The sequence below is a fragment of the Balaenoptera musculus genome, chromosome 8 (genome assembly GCF_009873245.2).
Source record: "Balaenoptera musculus isolate JJ_BM4_2016_0621 chromosome 8, mBalMus1.pri.v3, whole genome shotgun sequence".
Taxonomy (NCBI): domain Eukaryota; kingdom Metazoa; phylum Chordata; class Mammalia; order Artiodactyla; family Balaenopteridae; genus Balaenoptera; species Balaenoptera musculus.
Window position 1 is genome coordinate 79,572,640 of NC_045792.1, and position 13,643 is coordinate 79,586,282.

Genomic DNA, 13,643 nt, shown 5'->3' on the forward strand with positions numbered 1-13,643 from the left:
TTAATATAATTACTGGTGTATTTGGGTTTGGATCTGTCTACTATCTTCCTGTTAGTTTTTTATGTATCAACCTGTTCTTTGTTCCTTTTTTTCTTCTTTATTGCCACCTTTATTGTTATTATCATTCTATCTTCTCTCTCTGTTTGCTCATATGTTATACTTTATTGTACTATACTTTTTAAGATTACCCTGGAGAACACAACATGCGTAATTGTCTTATGAAAGTCTAATATAAATTAGTACTTTAACCTCTTCCTGGACAATGGAATTTCAAAGACTTTATAACATAGCCTCCGAAACTGTTATTCCAGAACAGAGGAATATTACTCCATTGAATACATTTTGAAAGGGTAACTGAAAGATAGAAATATAATTACATTTCATCATTTCTAAAATGTGCTTTATTCAAGTCAATATATGAGTTGTGAATAAACGACTAAATCAATTTTTAGCAAGTATTTCCTGAAGGAAAAGACAATGGTCAGTAAAGATAATGCTATCAAAGATTTTGAGCAGATTATGCAGAACAAAAACAACATCTTTTCGTTCCATCTCTACAGTGTATGAAAATATTCTTTGAGCAAGTGTATCTTTTAATAGTGTTTAAAAAGTGATCACAATTACTATGAAAATCAACATATCTTGGACCTTTATGTAGTATGGTAAACATTAACATGTCAAAAAGTGAACAGTTCTCAAACTATAACAAGAGCATGGTGAAATGGAAGGAGAAATACAGCCCAGTAGCAGCACATAAAAGAGATTGGAGAAGAATTCTTTATAGTCAGTATGGCCCTGCCTTTGGTGTGCCTGGAGCAAATCCTTGCTACTGCTCCCAACTTTCAGTTGGCAGCACAGTGACCGAATCATAAGAAGAATCTCTAAGGGAAGAGAAGCAGGTTGGAACAGAGGGAGAGGTAACATTTACTGAGGGCCTTCCTTTGCCTAGGCATCTTAGTAGGTGTCCTCATGTACACTGATTAACATACTCTTCACCAAAGCTTTGTGAGTTTGGAATTGCTCCGTTGCCCACATGGGACAAATAAAGAATCTGAGTCGTAAAGGGATAAATAATTAAAAAGTTAATAATCTGATTCACTCTGACTCCAGAACTTACTGAGATACTTCTACCATACCAGGCTGCCTCAAAGGGGAAAAACTTAAATACCATGAGACACAGGGAACTGAAACTGAGGGATATTAAATAACTTGTCCAATACCACAGGGTTAATAAGTATCAGAACCAATTTTTAAACATAAGCCTTATGATGCAGTCTCCCCTTTCTGCTCTACCACTGTTGTTTAAAGAAGAAATAAACCATCTCCTCAGTGATTTATATACGTTTGTGTATATACCTTTCCATATTGTGTGCTGTTGTTCATTTTTATATTCCTGTATCCAGTACCTGGTAGATAATCCTTATTCAGCAAATATTTGTTAAGTGCTGAATCTGCAGACCTATAGCTATGAAGATATGGCAAACGTTGACAACAATTAAAGCATTTTAATAAAAAATCAGAAAAACTAGGCAAATTTATGGACCATGACAAGGTTATAATGATGAAGAGTTAGAGGTCTGAAATGGCACTAAATAAATAGAAACCTAGGTATTACAGTGTAGTGGTTAAGAACATGACTCTGGAGCCAGACAGCACTGAGTTTGCATTCTAATTCCAGCACTTACTAGCTATATGGCTTGAGTAAGTGACTTCATTCTCTGTACTTGTTTCTTCACCTGCAAAATGTGGGTTATAATATCACCTAGCTCATAGGGTTATCATAAGGATGAAATGATTTAATAAGTATAAAGCACTTAGCACAGGGTCTAGTACATAGGAAGCATTCTACAAATGTTTGCTCTTACCATTGCTCAAATATGAGCTATGCTTTCTTCCACTGCTTTGGCTCCCTCTGAATTCCTTGCTTGGGGGGTGCCTAATGAAGTGATAAAAACAGCCGAGGCCCCTGCTCTGTGCCTACAGACCAATAAAATTTAATGACTAGAAAACAGGTAGCACCCTGGGATTTCATGGATTAATGCTGATACTAACGTGAGAAAGGCTTGGATCCACTGTAATCAGACCTTCACTCCCGCAAAAACAATTTGGATTTTGCTCTTCATATCCTCTTAGGGAATGTAATCACCTAGGTATGCCCTCAAATGCACACACAAAATGAATGATTAAAGTAAATGACAAGGTGAACCCTGAAACGAACTTTAAGTGTCTGAATACATTCCTGTCATCTTCTTAAGAAATGTTAGTTTTCTTCTCTTCTTTACATTGTTCTGCTTGTCACTCTGGTCCATATGATCAGAGTTCTCTGCATATCCATCTGCTAGCTCAGTGTACCCTCAGATTTCACCACAGGGTTCCTGATAATGGACTGAAGATGGCCTAGTCTGTGGCTTAGGTGACTTTACATGAGGTTGCCTTCGCTGCTGATACTGACTTGATGCCTCAATTTTAGTGACTGAGCCAGTTCTAATAAATTATATGTCTAACTTATTCTTTCATGCCTGAATCTGTTTCCATATCCCTGTCTAAGACCTCAGTTCCTTCACAGCTAAATGATTTGTTCTTTTTAGAAAGAATCTGGATCTACTTTTATAATTCGTTGAGTAATCTATCCCTAACTGCTATCATTAGACTGTATGCAGTTAGAGGAATGATGAAGTTCCATGTTTAATCCTAAATCACGTAGTAGCTACTCTTACATCACTAGCCTCAGTATGTACTAGGATCCTTTATAATAAAACAAACCCAAAACTTGTACTCCAAGTGCAGATGACTTGCCAGAGTCAAGATTAACAATACTTATGATGGTCAAAGCCTCAAAAACTGGCTTCCAGGAACCAGGGTATTACTGGCACTCTATTGCTAAGTGCCTTATTTTTCTTGGCGTTGGGTTGTAGAATCTTCTCATGTAACATGTGCTTTGAGTCACAAGCAACATTTTACTTTACATCCTGGGGCTCCTAGGGTAATGACAAATGATGATGACAATGATAAACAAATTCTGTATGTGTAGTTATGGCTAAATGTCCTGGTTTGGCTCTGTTTTTGTGACCATCATGATCCTCTCTGGCGAATTCACACTTTTCTGTTACTTGCTTTATAACACTTGTAAAATACATATGCAAAAATACTAAGAACTTAAAATTTGAATAAAAGAGGAAGAAAGGAAGGAAGTAGGGAGGGAGGGAAGGAAGAGAGAGGACCTGAGGAAGGAAGGGAGAGAGGAAGGAAAGAAAAAAGAGAAGAAGAAAGAAAAAAGTGGGTGTGGAATCTGCCTACCCAGGAAAATTAGCCTCAATATAATTGCATATGTGAAATAATGCCCCAGGGTCTGAAGTTAAGGCTAAGTTTTCAACAGTTTGTTGGTATACTTTTAGATGGTTTTTTTTTACTATGAGAATAATCTAATTCTAGAAACATAACTGATATAGCATCAGAAGACTCTGCCTTAAACACATGATTTACTTTGTGGTGTTGTCTCATGGTTACTTTTTTTTCCCCATATGATATTCTCATACTTGTATATGATTATGGTGAGGATTATATTTTTGTTACTTACTCTTTGTCATGCCTAAAACTATCTGAATGTTAGTGTTAAACAGTTATGTTTGAAGGTGTCCAAGAATGCAAACATCTCCTATAAGATATTATTTTTATTTTACAATTATATTATTAGCTTTAAGCAGGATATAGCTCTAATGCTAAGGAATTAAGACTGGGCAATAGTGATTTGTTTGAGGCTTTTGCTGCAGTGTAAAGAAGATTTCTGTGGTTCAAGATAATACCTGGATCCTAAAGGGTTGTAGAAAATATGTAGGTTAGAGATTGTACTAGATCTACAATAATTAACAAAACAAAACTGCACAAGTACAGTGTGGAGGAAACAGGCTTAGCAGTGGTGTACAATGGTATTAGATAGTATAAGTCAACAGTGTGAAACAAATTCTAAAACTATTATGATCTTGAGCTGTATTAATATAACTAGAACATAATAACTAGAACAAAAGAGGAAAGAATTTACTTTATTCTGTGCTGATCATTATGGAGTTCAGATCTAGGGACATAGGCAAACCGGGACACATTCAGAAAAGAGCATCTTGCATGGTGAAAGACTTTTTGCATAGAGAATAGCAGAAGAAACAAGAGTTGTATGATTTAGAGAAATGAACACCTGAGAAGCATGATAGCTGTAATAGTTATGTTTTCCATTGCAAGTAAAAAAAAAAAAAACAACTCAAACTGGTTTTAAATAACAAAGGTAATTTATGGGCTCATATAACTCAAAAGTTCAGAGACAAGTTGGATTTTAGGTGAGGTTCAATCTAATGGCGTGGTTAATCTTTCTCTCTGCTTTGTAGAGTTTTGGCCAAATTGGCTGCTACCCTCTCCCTTCTTTGGGCCAAGATATCTGCTGGCAATGATCAGAGCTATGTGCTTTTTCATATCAAGTGAGAGTCTGAAAAACATTTTTCTTCCCATAGCTCAATGGAAGAAAAGAATTTTCTTTCCCCAAGTCCCTAGGAAATATCTCTTGTATCTTATTGGCCAGAGGTGTGACACATGCCAATCTTAGAACAAATTATAGGGGCCATGGTGGTCATGTGTGCAAATTAGCTTAGCTAATCAGAAATCCACCTCTTGAGCAGAGATATTATATCCATTAGGATAGAATTCTCAGGAGAAACAGAACCAGTAGGAGATATACATACATATACATACACACACATCATATATATATATATATATATAGAGAGAGAGAGAGAGAGAGAGAGAGAGAGAGATTTATCCAAGGAATTGACTTGCATTGTGGGGACTGGCAAGTCTGAAATGGTAGGGCAGGCCAGCAGACTGGAAACTATGATAGGAGATGATACTGTAGTCTTGAGATTGGATTTCCTTTTCCTCTGGGAAACCTCATTTTTTGCTCTTAAGGCCTTTCATCTGATCGGATGGCACACACCCACATTATGGAAGGTAATATCCTTTACTTACAGGGAACTGACTGTAATGTTAACCACATCTAAAAGAACTTTCACAGCAATACCTAGATCATTGTTTGATTAAATAACTGGCTACTTTTGCCAAGCCAAGTTGACAGATAAACAATCATGGATATGATCATTCTCTCCCAAGATACAAGGCTGAAATTTTGACGTCCTGTTGGAAAAAAGAGACTGGCAACTAAGAGGTAGCCAACAAGTATCGCTTACAATAACTAACAATAGATATGTAACAGGCTGCCATGGGTTTTTAATTGTTTTCCATGGACTGATACCTGGGACAAAAGTTATAGAAATAGTGAGGAAACAGCCAGCAACTTCACTAAAAAACAACTGACTAAAAAAACTTTTAAAAAACCAAAAACCAATAGTGAGTTTTTATTTACTGGGAATGTTCAAACACGGGCTAAATGACTGTGAGGTGAGGCCTAAAATTTAAGCCCAGTATTATGTGTTCTTGACATTTAGGGAAAGCTGGAAGAATCTTAAATGGCCTAACCACAACTTTTCTTCCCCACTGTGCTTCCACAGAGAAGGTTCCTAGCCAAACAACACTCCTTATCAAAGCGATCAGGCATAATACCTGCTTATCCCTGAGTAGCAGGTTTCAGTTCCCTGCCAGCCCGTGGAATTATTCAAACAAGCCAACACATCCTTTCTTGGGCATGCGGCACCCTACCCTACTGATACCATAAAATCTGCTCCTCACAGCCTGTCGGTCCACTCTGTTCCTGAGTGCAGCACCCATGTAGCCATGCATGGCATTTGGTGTCCTCCTCCCCTGGGCTGTGAGTGGATGTGATTAATTAACTCCTGTCAGTCTCATCTGTCCAGTGTCGGGTGCTGTGTGTTCACTTGACCATTTCCATAATTTTAGAATGGGAATCCCTTCCTCACCAATGGGGTGAATGAGAGATATTAAAACAATGAGTCTCCTCCCCACCCTGCCCCCCAGCAGTGATGGTGGAAAGGGAAAAGATTCAAACATCAATTAAATAATTGGAACAAATGATTTGTGAGTTGCCTTCCAATCCCAAGATTCTACTATTTCTGTTTTCAATGCTAGTATTAGCATTCATTTTATATTTTCCAAATACAGACACAGCAATTTGTCTGTCTCTACTATTAGCACCCATGAGATTGTTTTGCAAACTGTTTATTTATATACCTTTCTCTCAGCTCAAAGCTCAGAAAGCCATGATTTATTAATCTGTTTATACCTCAGAATAGCATAATGCCTGACACATAGCAGATATTTAGTGAGTATTTGGTGAGTGAATCTGAAAATCACTTTCTCCATTGGAATTTGAGAAAAAATTACCAATGAGCTGTGAAATTCTCCTTAAACAACATAACATATAAGTAAATATCATAGATATGAATTCCCCAACACTGTTGAAATCCACCCTCACTCCATACACCTGTAGATGGAGGGAATGAGGTCTTGGGAGTGTTGCCCAATTTTTCTCTTCTCATTCCCCTTCCAAAATGCATGCCAGTTGCCCTAGGGCTTCTGAAGAACCCTGAAGGCAGCATCTCACTTTGTGTAGGAAGGAGAATTAATATAGCTGTAAGGTGATCCCAACTCCTTGCCTGTCTGTTAATTCTGAATGCTCCATTCACTTCAGAATCCCTGCTGAGAGCTAAAACATTGCTTCTGTAAGAAGGCGTTTATTTTAGGCATAGTTTCATTCTTCAAGTGTGCAGCTACACAGCACCCCTATCCTGAATTATGTGAAGAATATGGAGAAAGCTAAAATGGTTGGCTTGAAGGTGTTTGACATATAATAAGTAATAAAACAGGAAGAAAAAAGATATTTAAATTGGTTTACTAGTTAAAAGTTAAATTTACTTTTTTCCAGTTTTATTGAGATAATAATTGACATATAACACTGTACAAGTTTAAAGTGTCCAGCATAATGATTTGACTTACATATATTATGAAATGCTTACAACAATGTTTAGTTAACAGCCATCATCTCATATAAACACAAAAGAGAAAGGGTTTTTTTTTCCTAGTGATGAGAGCTCTTAGGATTTATTCTCTTAACAACTTTCATAAATACCACACAGTAGTGTTAACTATAGTCATCGTGTTGTACATTACACCCCTAGTACTTATTTGTCTTATTTATCTGGAAGTTTGTACCTTTTGACCACCTTCATTCAATTCCCCTTACCTCATCCCCCACCTCTGGTAACCACAAATCTCATCTCTTTTTTTACGAGCATGGTTCTCTCTCTCTCTCTCTCTCTCTCTCTCTTCCCCTCTCCCTCCCTCTCTCTGTCTCTCCCTCTCTCTCTCTCCGTCTCTCTTTCAATCTCAAGATTTCACATATAAATGAGATCATACAGTATTTGTCTTTCTCTGTCTGACTTAGCATAATGCTCTCAGGGTCCATCCATGTTGTCACAAATGGCAAGATTTTCTTCTTTTTTATGGCTGAATAATATATATATATATATATATATATATATACACATCTCAAGTTCTTTATCCATTCATCCATTGACAGACACTTAGGTTGTTTTCATGTCTTGACTATTGTAAATAATGCTGTTATGAAAATGAGTGTGCTGATATCGCTTCAACATAGTGTTTTTATTTCTTTTGGATATATTCCCAGAAGTGGAATTGCTAGATGATATAGTAGTTCTATTTTTAATTTTTTGAGGAACCTCTATACTGTTTTTCATAGTGGCTATACCAGTTTACACTCCTACCAACAGGGCACAGGTGTTTATTCTTTTGATAGAATGGCATATATTTCTTTTCCCAGCCCAGAGATTTAAAAATTTTTTTTTAGAAAAAAAATAATAAAAAGACTGGTCCGACCAGCAAATTTTTCTAATTCATGAACTTATATACCTTCACAAGGTATAAAATAAATTGTGTTTATTAGCAAGAATAAAATTATGTTAAACCACCTCTGGTGTTGAAACCAAAGATGCAGAGTTTCCATATCTGTATGTCCTTATATAGTATAAAGCATGTGGTTGGCACTTAGTAAACATATGTTGGTTAAATAAGCTAATAATAGAATGTGCTCCCTTTCATTGATCCTAGACCTTAAGAAAGGCTTTAATATGACATAAGTGTTTTTTCCATCTCCTGGGTTTATCCCCAGTAAACAGATCCGAGCCATCCTGAGCCAGTTCAGCCAGGCAGAAGCCTTACTAATGAAAGCTGGAGTGCAGCCAGGGACTTTGGATGGAGTTCTTTTGGATCTTGGGTGTTCCTCCATGCAACTTGATGCCCCTGAAAGAGGTTTTTCCCTTCGGAAGGATGGCCCCTTGGACATGAGAATGGATGGTTGCAGGTGAGTATTGATAAAGCATTTCTCCTCATAACAAGAAATCAATTTCTCAAAAACACTCTGAATTTAATTTCCTTTTAAGACTGTAGAATTCCCATCACACGCCCACACCTAACACTATCCATACATAATAAATCAGTTTTGTTTGCTACTCATTATAGGCTTTAGTCTTTCTCTAGATTTGGGATTCTAAAAGAAAAATCATTGCAGTCTTTACACAGAGTAGTGAAGAGGATAACTTTAATACTGATTTTCTTTTTTACAGATACAATGTGATCTTTTAGACTACTAACAATATTAATATGATACTGAAGCAATGGTTTCATTTTGGTGCAGGCCCAACTATGCCTTTTGTGAAAAGTAAAAGGAACTATATTTAATGCATATTCTCTTGAATACTGCATAAAAGGCAAGATCCTAGAGGTCAGCAATTGTGTATTTTGTCCTGTTTCTTGTACAGTCACTTGGATTCAACCTTCTCCAGAGAAACTAAAATTTATGGTACTAAATCAGACACTGTACTGTGTGTAAGACAGCTTTACACCTCCTCTTCATTTCTCACCACCTTGGAAATACATTTGTTCTCCATCATTTAAATAGGTAACATATATTAAATAACACAAAGAGGGTCACACTCTAGGAAAGTATAGGATAATTTCTTTTAAATCTAAATTAATCTTAAAAGCTTAGATTAGCACTTGTCTCTATGCCCAACACTGGCCCAGGAACTGAATAGCCTGTACCTACGAAACAAAGCTTAAGCGTGTTTTTCTCATTTTATGCACCCCCTCCACCAAATTATTTATCATGGCCCCTACATTTGGGAAGCATACTTTCTAAAAGAGCATTAATCTTTCTTCTATCTAAATTTGTAAGCTATTCTGTTACTAATCTGCAATTCTAGACCTGCACAAACATTTCTACTGAAACAAATGTATTTTCCAACATTTCTTCCAATCTGTCAGAAGACCTTTATATGAGAAATTTAATGTCCAGTTTAAGTCAACAATTTAATATTGAGTTGACTTTGACTTTTTTTTCCCCACAAACTTCTTTGTCTCATGGTAATTATTCACATAGAGCCTTTTCCCCATATTTCGATATGACCTGTTAACTTAGAGTGTGACTCATACTTGTTGGAACCTTTTTGTTCTGAGTCTTATACCTTCATTTGCACAAATTGGCATTCATGGAATGAAGAATGTCATAAAAGAAAATAATAAAAATCCTTTAAAGACCAATGACTAATAGTAAAGGTCAAATATCTTCTCATGTTTGGAGATTGAGGTTGTTGTGCAGAGGTAATAAAATGTCAAGCAAATTTCTGCTGTTCCTATGTCTTACTAAGGATGCCTTCTGAAATACAGTGAACAAAGCTTCTGGTTAATAGTAATAAATCCCCATATTGTTAATGTAGAGACATCATCAAACTGTAGTCTATGAATGAGGGTTCCTGAGGTTCTCCCCTACGAACATGAAAATAAGCCCTTGAGAATTAAACTCTAAGTCAATATGTAATGGATAATAATACTATTGAGCAAATGTATCTTGAAAAGCTGGATGGCTTCCAGGTAGATAGCATAGGCTGTAAACTAATCAGAGATGTTAACATATCTGAAGAAAGTTCATGGCATTCAGAAAGGAGGAGTTGGTTCACATGAATTCATAGACAAGGGAAAGTTGGAGATGCAAATATGTTCAATGCTAATCTAAGTGGTATTATGGGAAGAGGGAGTCCAAGCCAATAAATTTGGCCAGTCAGATCCTGGAAGCTGATATTTCCCTGTGATGAAGATGGGTGCAAGAGGCTTCCTTAACCTGTTGCCATTTAACAGTGGAATCTTACAGCATAGTTAATTCTGTACTACCCCAAGTTCAACAGTAGCTTTCAGATTATAATAAGTTCTCATATAGCAGAAAGAAGTTCCCAGCTTCAAGGACTTGCAGGTCTAGCTCTGTTGTCAGTTGTATTCTTCACTAGAAGGTAATAAATGAACTGCCATAAATTATGGCAATATTTATGCAATAAATTATGTTAATATGTTCTTTCTCTCCTGAGTGTAGTCATTTGTAAGTTGGTGATCTCTGGAGGACTGACAAGATCTCTTAACTTTTAATTTGGAGGGGCAGATTTTGTATGTTAGCTTCTTCACTATTTGAATGCCTATTCTGAAGCCTCCTAACAGCCTATCAGTTTTCCAGACTATTGCCCCTTTTGCCTTGTAGCCCTATGGAAACTTGGGTTGGCCAAAAAAGTTTGTTCGTTTTTTTCCGTAGGATGGCTCTAGTAGCCCTTAGTTGTCTTTCACTTCATTCGAAACAATTTTGTTAGATTGTATTGTGACAGCTGTCAAATCACCATGCATTAAAAAAAAACTTATCAAAATTGGTGAATTTTTGTGTAGCCATTTAATATTGAAGATGGAAGGAAAAAAACAACATTTTCAGTATATTATGCTTTATTATTTCAAGAAAGGTAAAAACACAAATGAAATGCAAAAAAAAGATTAGTGCAGTGTATGGAGAAGGTGCTGTGACTGATCAAACGTGTCAAAAGTGGTTTGCAAAGTTTTGTTCTGGAGCTTGCTCGCTGGACAATGCTCCGTGGTCAGGTAGACCAGTCGAAGATGATAGCAATCAAATTGAGACATTAGTTAAGAACAATCAATGTTATACCATGCAGGAGATAGCCGACATACTCAAAATATCCAAATCAAGCGCTGAAAATCATTTGCACCAGCTTGGTTATGTTAATCGCTTTGATGTTTGTGTTCCACATAAGTTAGCGGAAAAAAACCTTCTTGACCATATTTCTGCATGCGATTCTCTACTGAAACTAACGAAAACTTACATTTTTAAAACAAATTGTGACAGGTGATGAAAAGTGGATACTGTACAATAATGTGGAATGGAAGAGATTGTGGGGCAAGTGAAATGAACCACCACCAACCACACCAAACACCGGTCTTCATCCAAAGAAGGTGATATATGGTGGGATTGGAAGGGAACTCTTATTATGAGCTCCTTCCAGAAAACCAAACGATTAATTCCAACAAGTACTGCTCCCAATTAGACCAACTGAAAGCAGCACTTGACGAAAAGTGTCCAGAATTAGTCAACAGAAAATGCATAATCTTCCAGCAGGATAACGCAAGACCGCATGTTTCTTTGATGACCAGGCAAAAACTGTTACAGCTTGGCTGGGAAGTTCTGATTCATCTGCCGTATTCACCAGACATTGAACCTTCGGATTTCCATTTATCTCAGTCTTTACAAAATTCTCTTAAGGGAAAAAATTTCAATTCCCTGGAAGACTGTAAAAGGCACCTGGAACAGTTCTTTGCTCAAAAAGATAAAAAAGTTTTGGGAAGATGGAATTATGAAGAAAAATGGCAGAAGGTAGTGCAACAAAATGGTGAATACGTTCTTCAATAACATTCTTGGTGAAAATGAAAACTGTCTTTTATTTTTACTTAAAAACCGAAGGAACTTTTTGGCTAACCCAATACACTGCTATTCTATGTGAACATGAGAGTAAAATAAAATTATGCCTATTATCCACTGAACTGTATTTGAGCAAAATGCTCTTTTAATTTTCTTACTTAAAAGTAGAAAGGTATTAAAAAAAAAAAAACTGCTGAGTACATCCATACTAATCTTAGAATTGTCCTGGTAGAACTGTACATATATTCTATGAGTCTGAATTTACCATCACTAACAAGTTTCATTCTGATGCTTGGTGGTTTGGGCAGTTGAATTAACAGCTAGGTAAGATCTAACAGGGATTTTTCAGTTAGGCCAAGAATGATGTTTGGCAAATCTAGGAATGGACAAGCTCTAAAGGACAGTGACATTCATTGAGTTTCTCTGTTCCAGGCATTATACTATCTAGTTTATAATCGCGTGAACCCTTAATTCTCTCAACAATTCTGTGAGGTAAACATTGTTACTTTCATTTTACAGGTTAGAAATTGAGGCTCCAGTAGGTTCAAAAGCTTACACAATATGAGTAGCAAGGCTATGATTCTAATCGAGGTTGATCTGACTCTATAGACCAAATCTTTATCCTTAAAGCTGTTATTGAAGGAGCAAAGCCTGTTGAGATGGAAATAGGCTACCTTATAGGATGTTCATTGATCTGGGAGTACCATGGCAGCCAAAAAGAAAAAAAAAAAGAATCACAGGATCTGGAAAACAAGGTTACACACAGACACACACACACAGACACACACACACACACACACACAAAGAGAGAGAGAGAGAGAGAGAGAGAAGAGAGATGGAGGTCATGGCAAAATAGGGGACACGCAAAGGACAACAACAAAATTATTTTCCTGGTAGTACTAGACATGTTAACAAGGTGCAGTGTAGTATTTTTAAGGACGGATTCAGCTATTCCTTGGCAACCCCACTCTGATTGATGGTCAGGTCTTAAAGCTACCATATCCTTGTTACTTAAAGTCATTACAGTATGGTACCAACAATCAATCCAACATATTAACTACAGGAGAGAGAACTGTACTATTAGCAAGGCTATCTTTCTAATAATTAAGATCTCAGTTAGCTCATCACTTAAAATTCCTTGATGCATTTCCCTAAATTGAGGTAAATTGGAATGGCCTGACAAAGTGAATGCTATTTCCTGTTACTATAATTTATTCTATTTGACCAGAGGTTGGTATTGCTTTGTCTCCTCCACCTGAAATTACCATCTAGGCCTGTTTAATATTGTTTGTTAATTACCAGATTTTACCCCATGGTGGCTTTTGTCATGGGTGTATAAGCCCATATGGTTAACAATTTGAAATAATATATGTTATTACTATTAAGGTTGTTCTAGTTTTTGTGAGGGAAACTGACCAGCAGTATCTTCTTTTTTAGACTTTCTAAATTCAATTTGTACCCTCATATAAATAGTTGGTTACTTTACAGTCTTAGATTTAGTTAAGTTCCTGATATCTAGGCTCATTTAAATATCAGTCAGTAAGCCTTGTATCTTCTATACTGAAAAAAAAAAAATCAAGCAGTAATTTAAATTTGAACAAACTAAATCCAAAACATTTTCCATTATTTTAGTTTAGGAGAAATCTTCATAAGCAATAATAACTTCTTTCTGAATTAAAGGCTAGTAAAGCATTTTAACTTTCTGCTGCCCTTGACCTTAATGAATGTCACACACAGTCCCACTTGCAATAATCATGGGTATTTGAAATGGAAAATCTATTTCATTTGTGTAAGATTTCAGTCTGTGACTTTAAAAACCTCAGAAGACCTCTTAGACTATGTGTGTATGCCTGACTTTATGTCT

At 36.4% G+C, this 13,643-nt stretch overlaps 1 protein-coding gene across 9 annotated transcripts in view; it reads left to right on the forward strand.

Annotated features, from left to right (window-relative positions):
* METTL15 (methyltransferase like 15) overlaps window positions 1-13,643 on the forward strand; it is a 370,942-nt gene that overhangs the window by 145,492 nt on the left and 211,807 nt on the right. For all 9 annotated transcript variants that reach the window (XM_036861548.1, XM_036861550.1, XM_036861552.1 and 6 more), the window contains one exon: window positions 8,147-8,338. In XM_036861548.1, coding sequence (XP_036717443.1) covers window positions 8,147-8,338 — 192 coding nt within the window. The remainder of the gene's footprint in view (window positions 1-8,146; window positions 8,339-13,643) is intronic.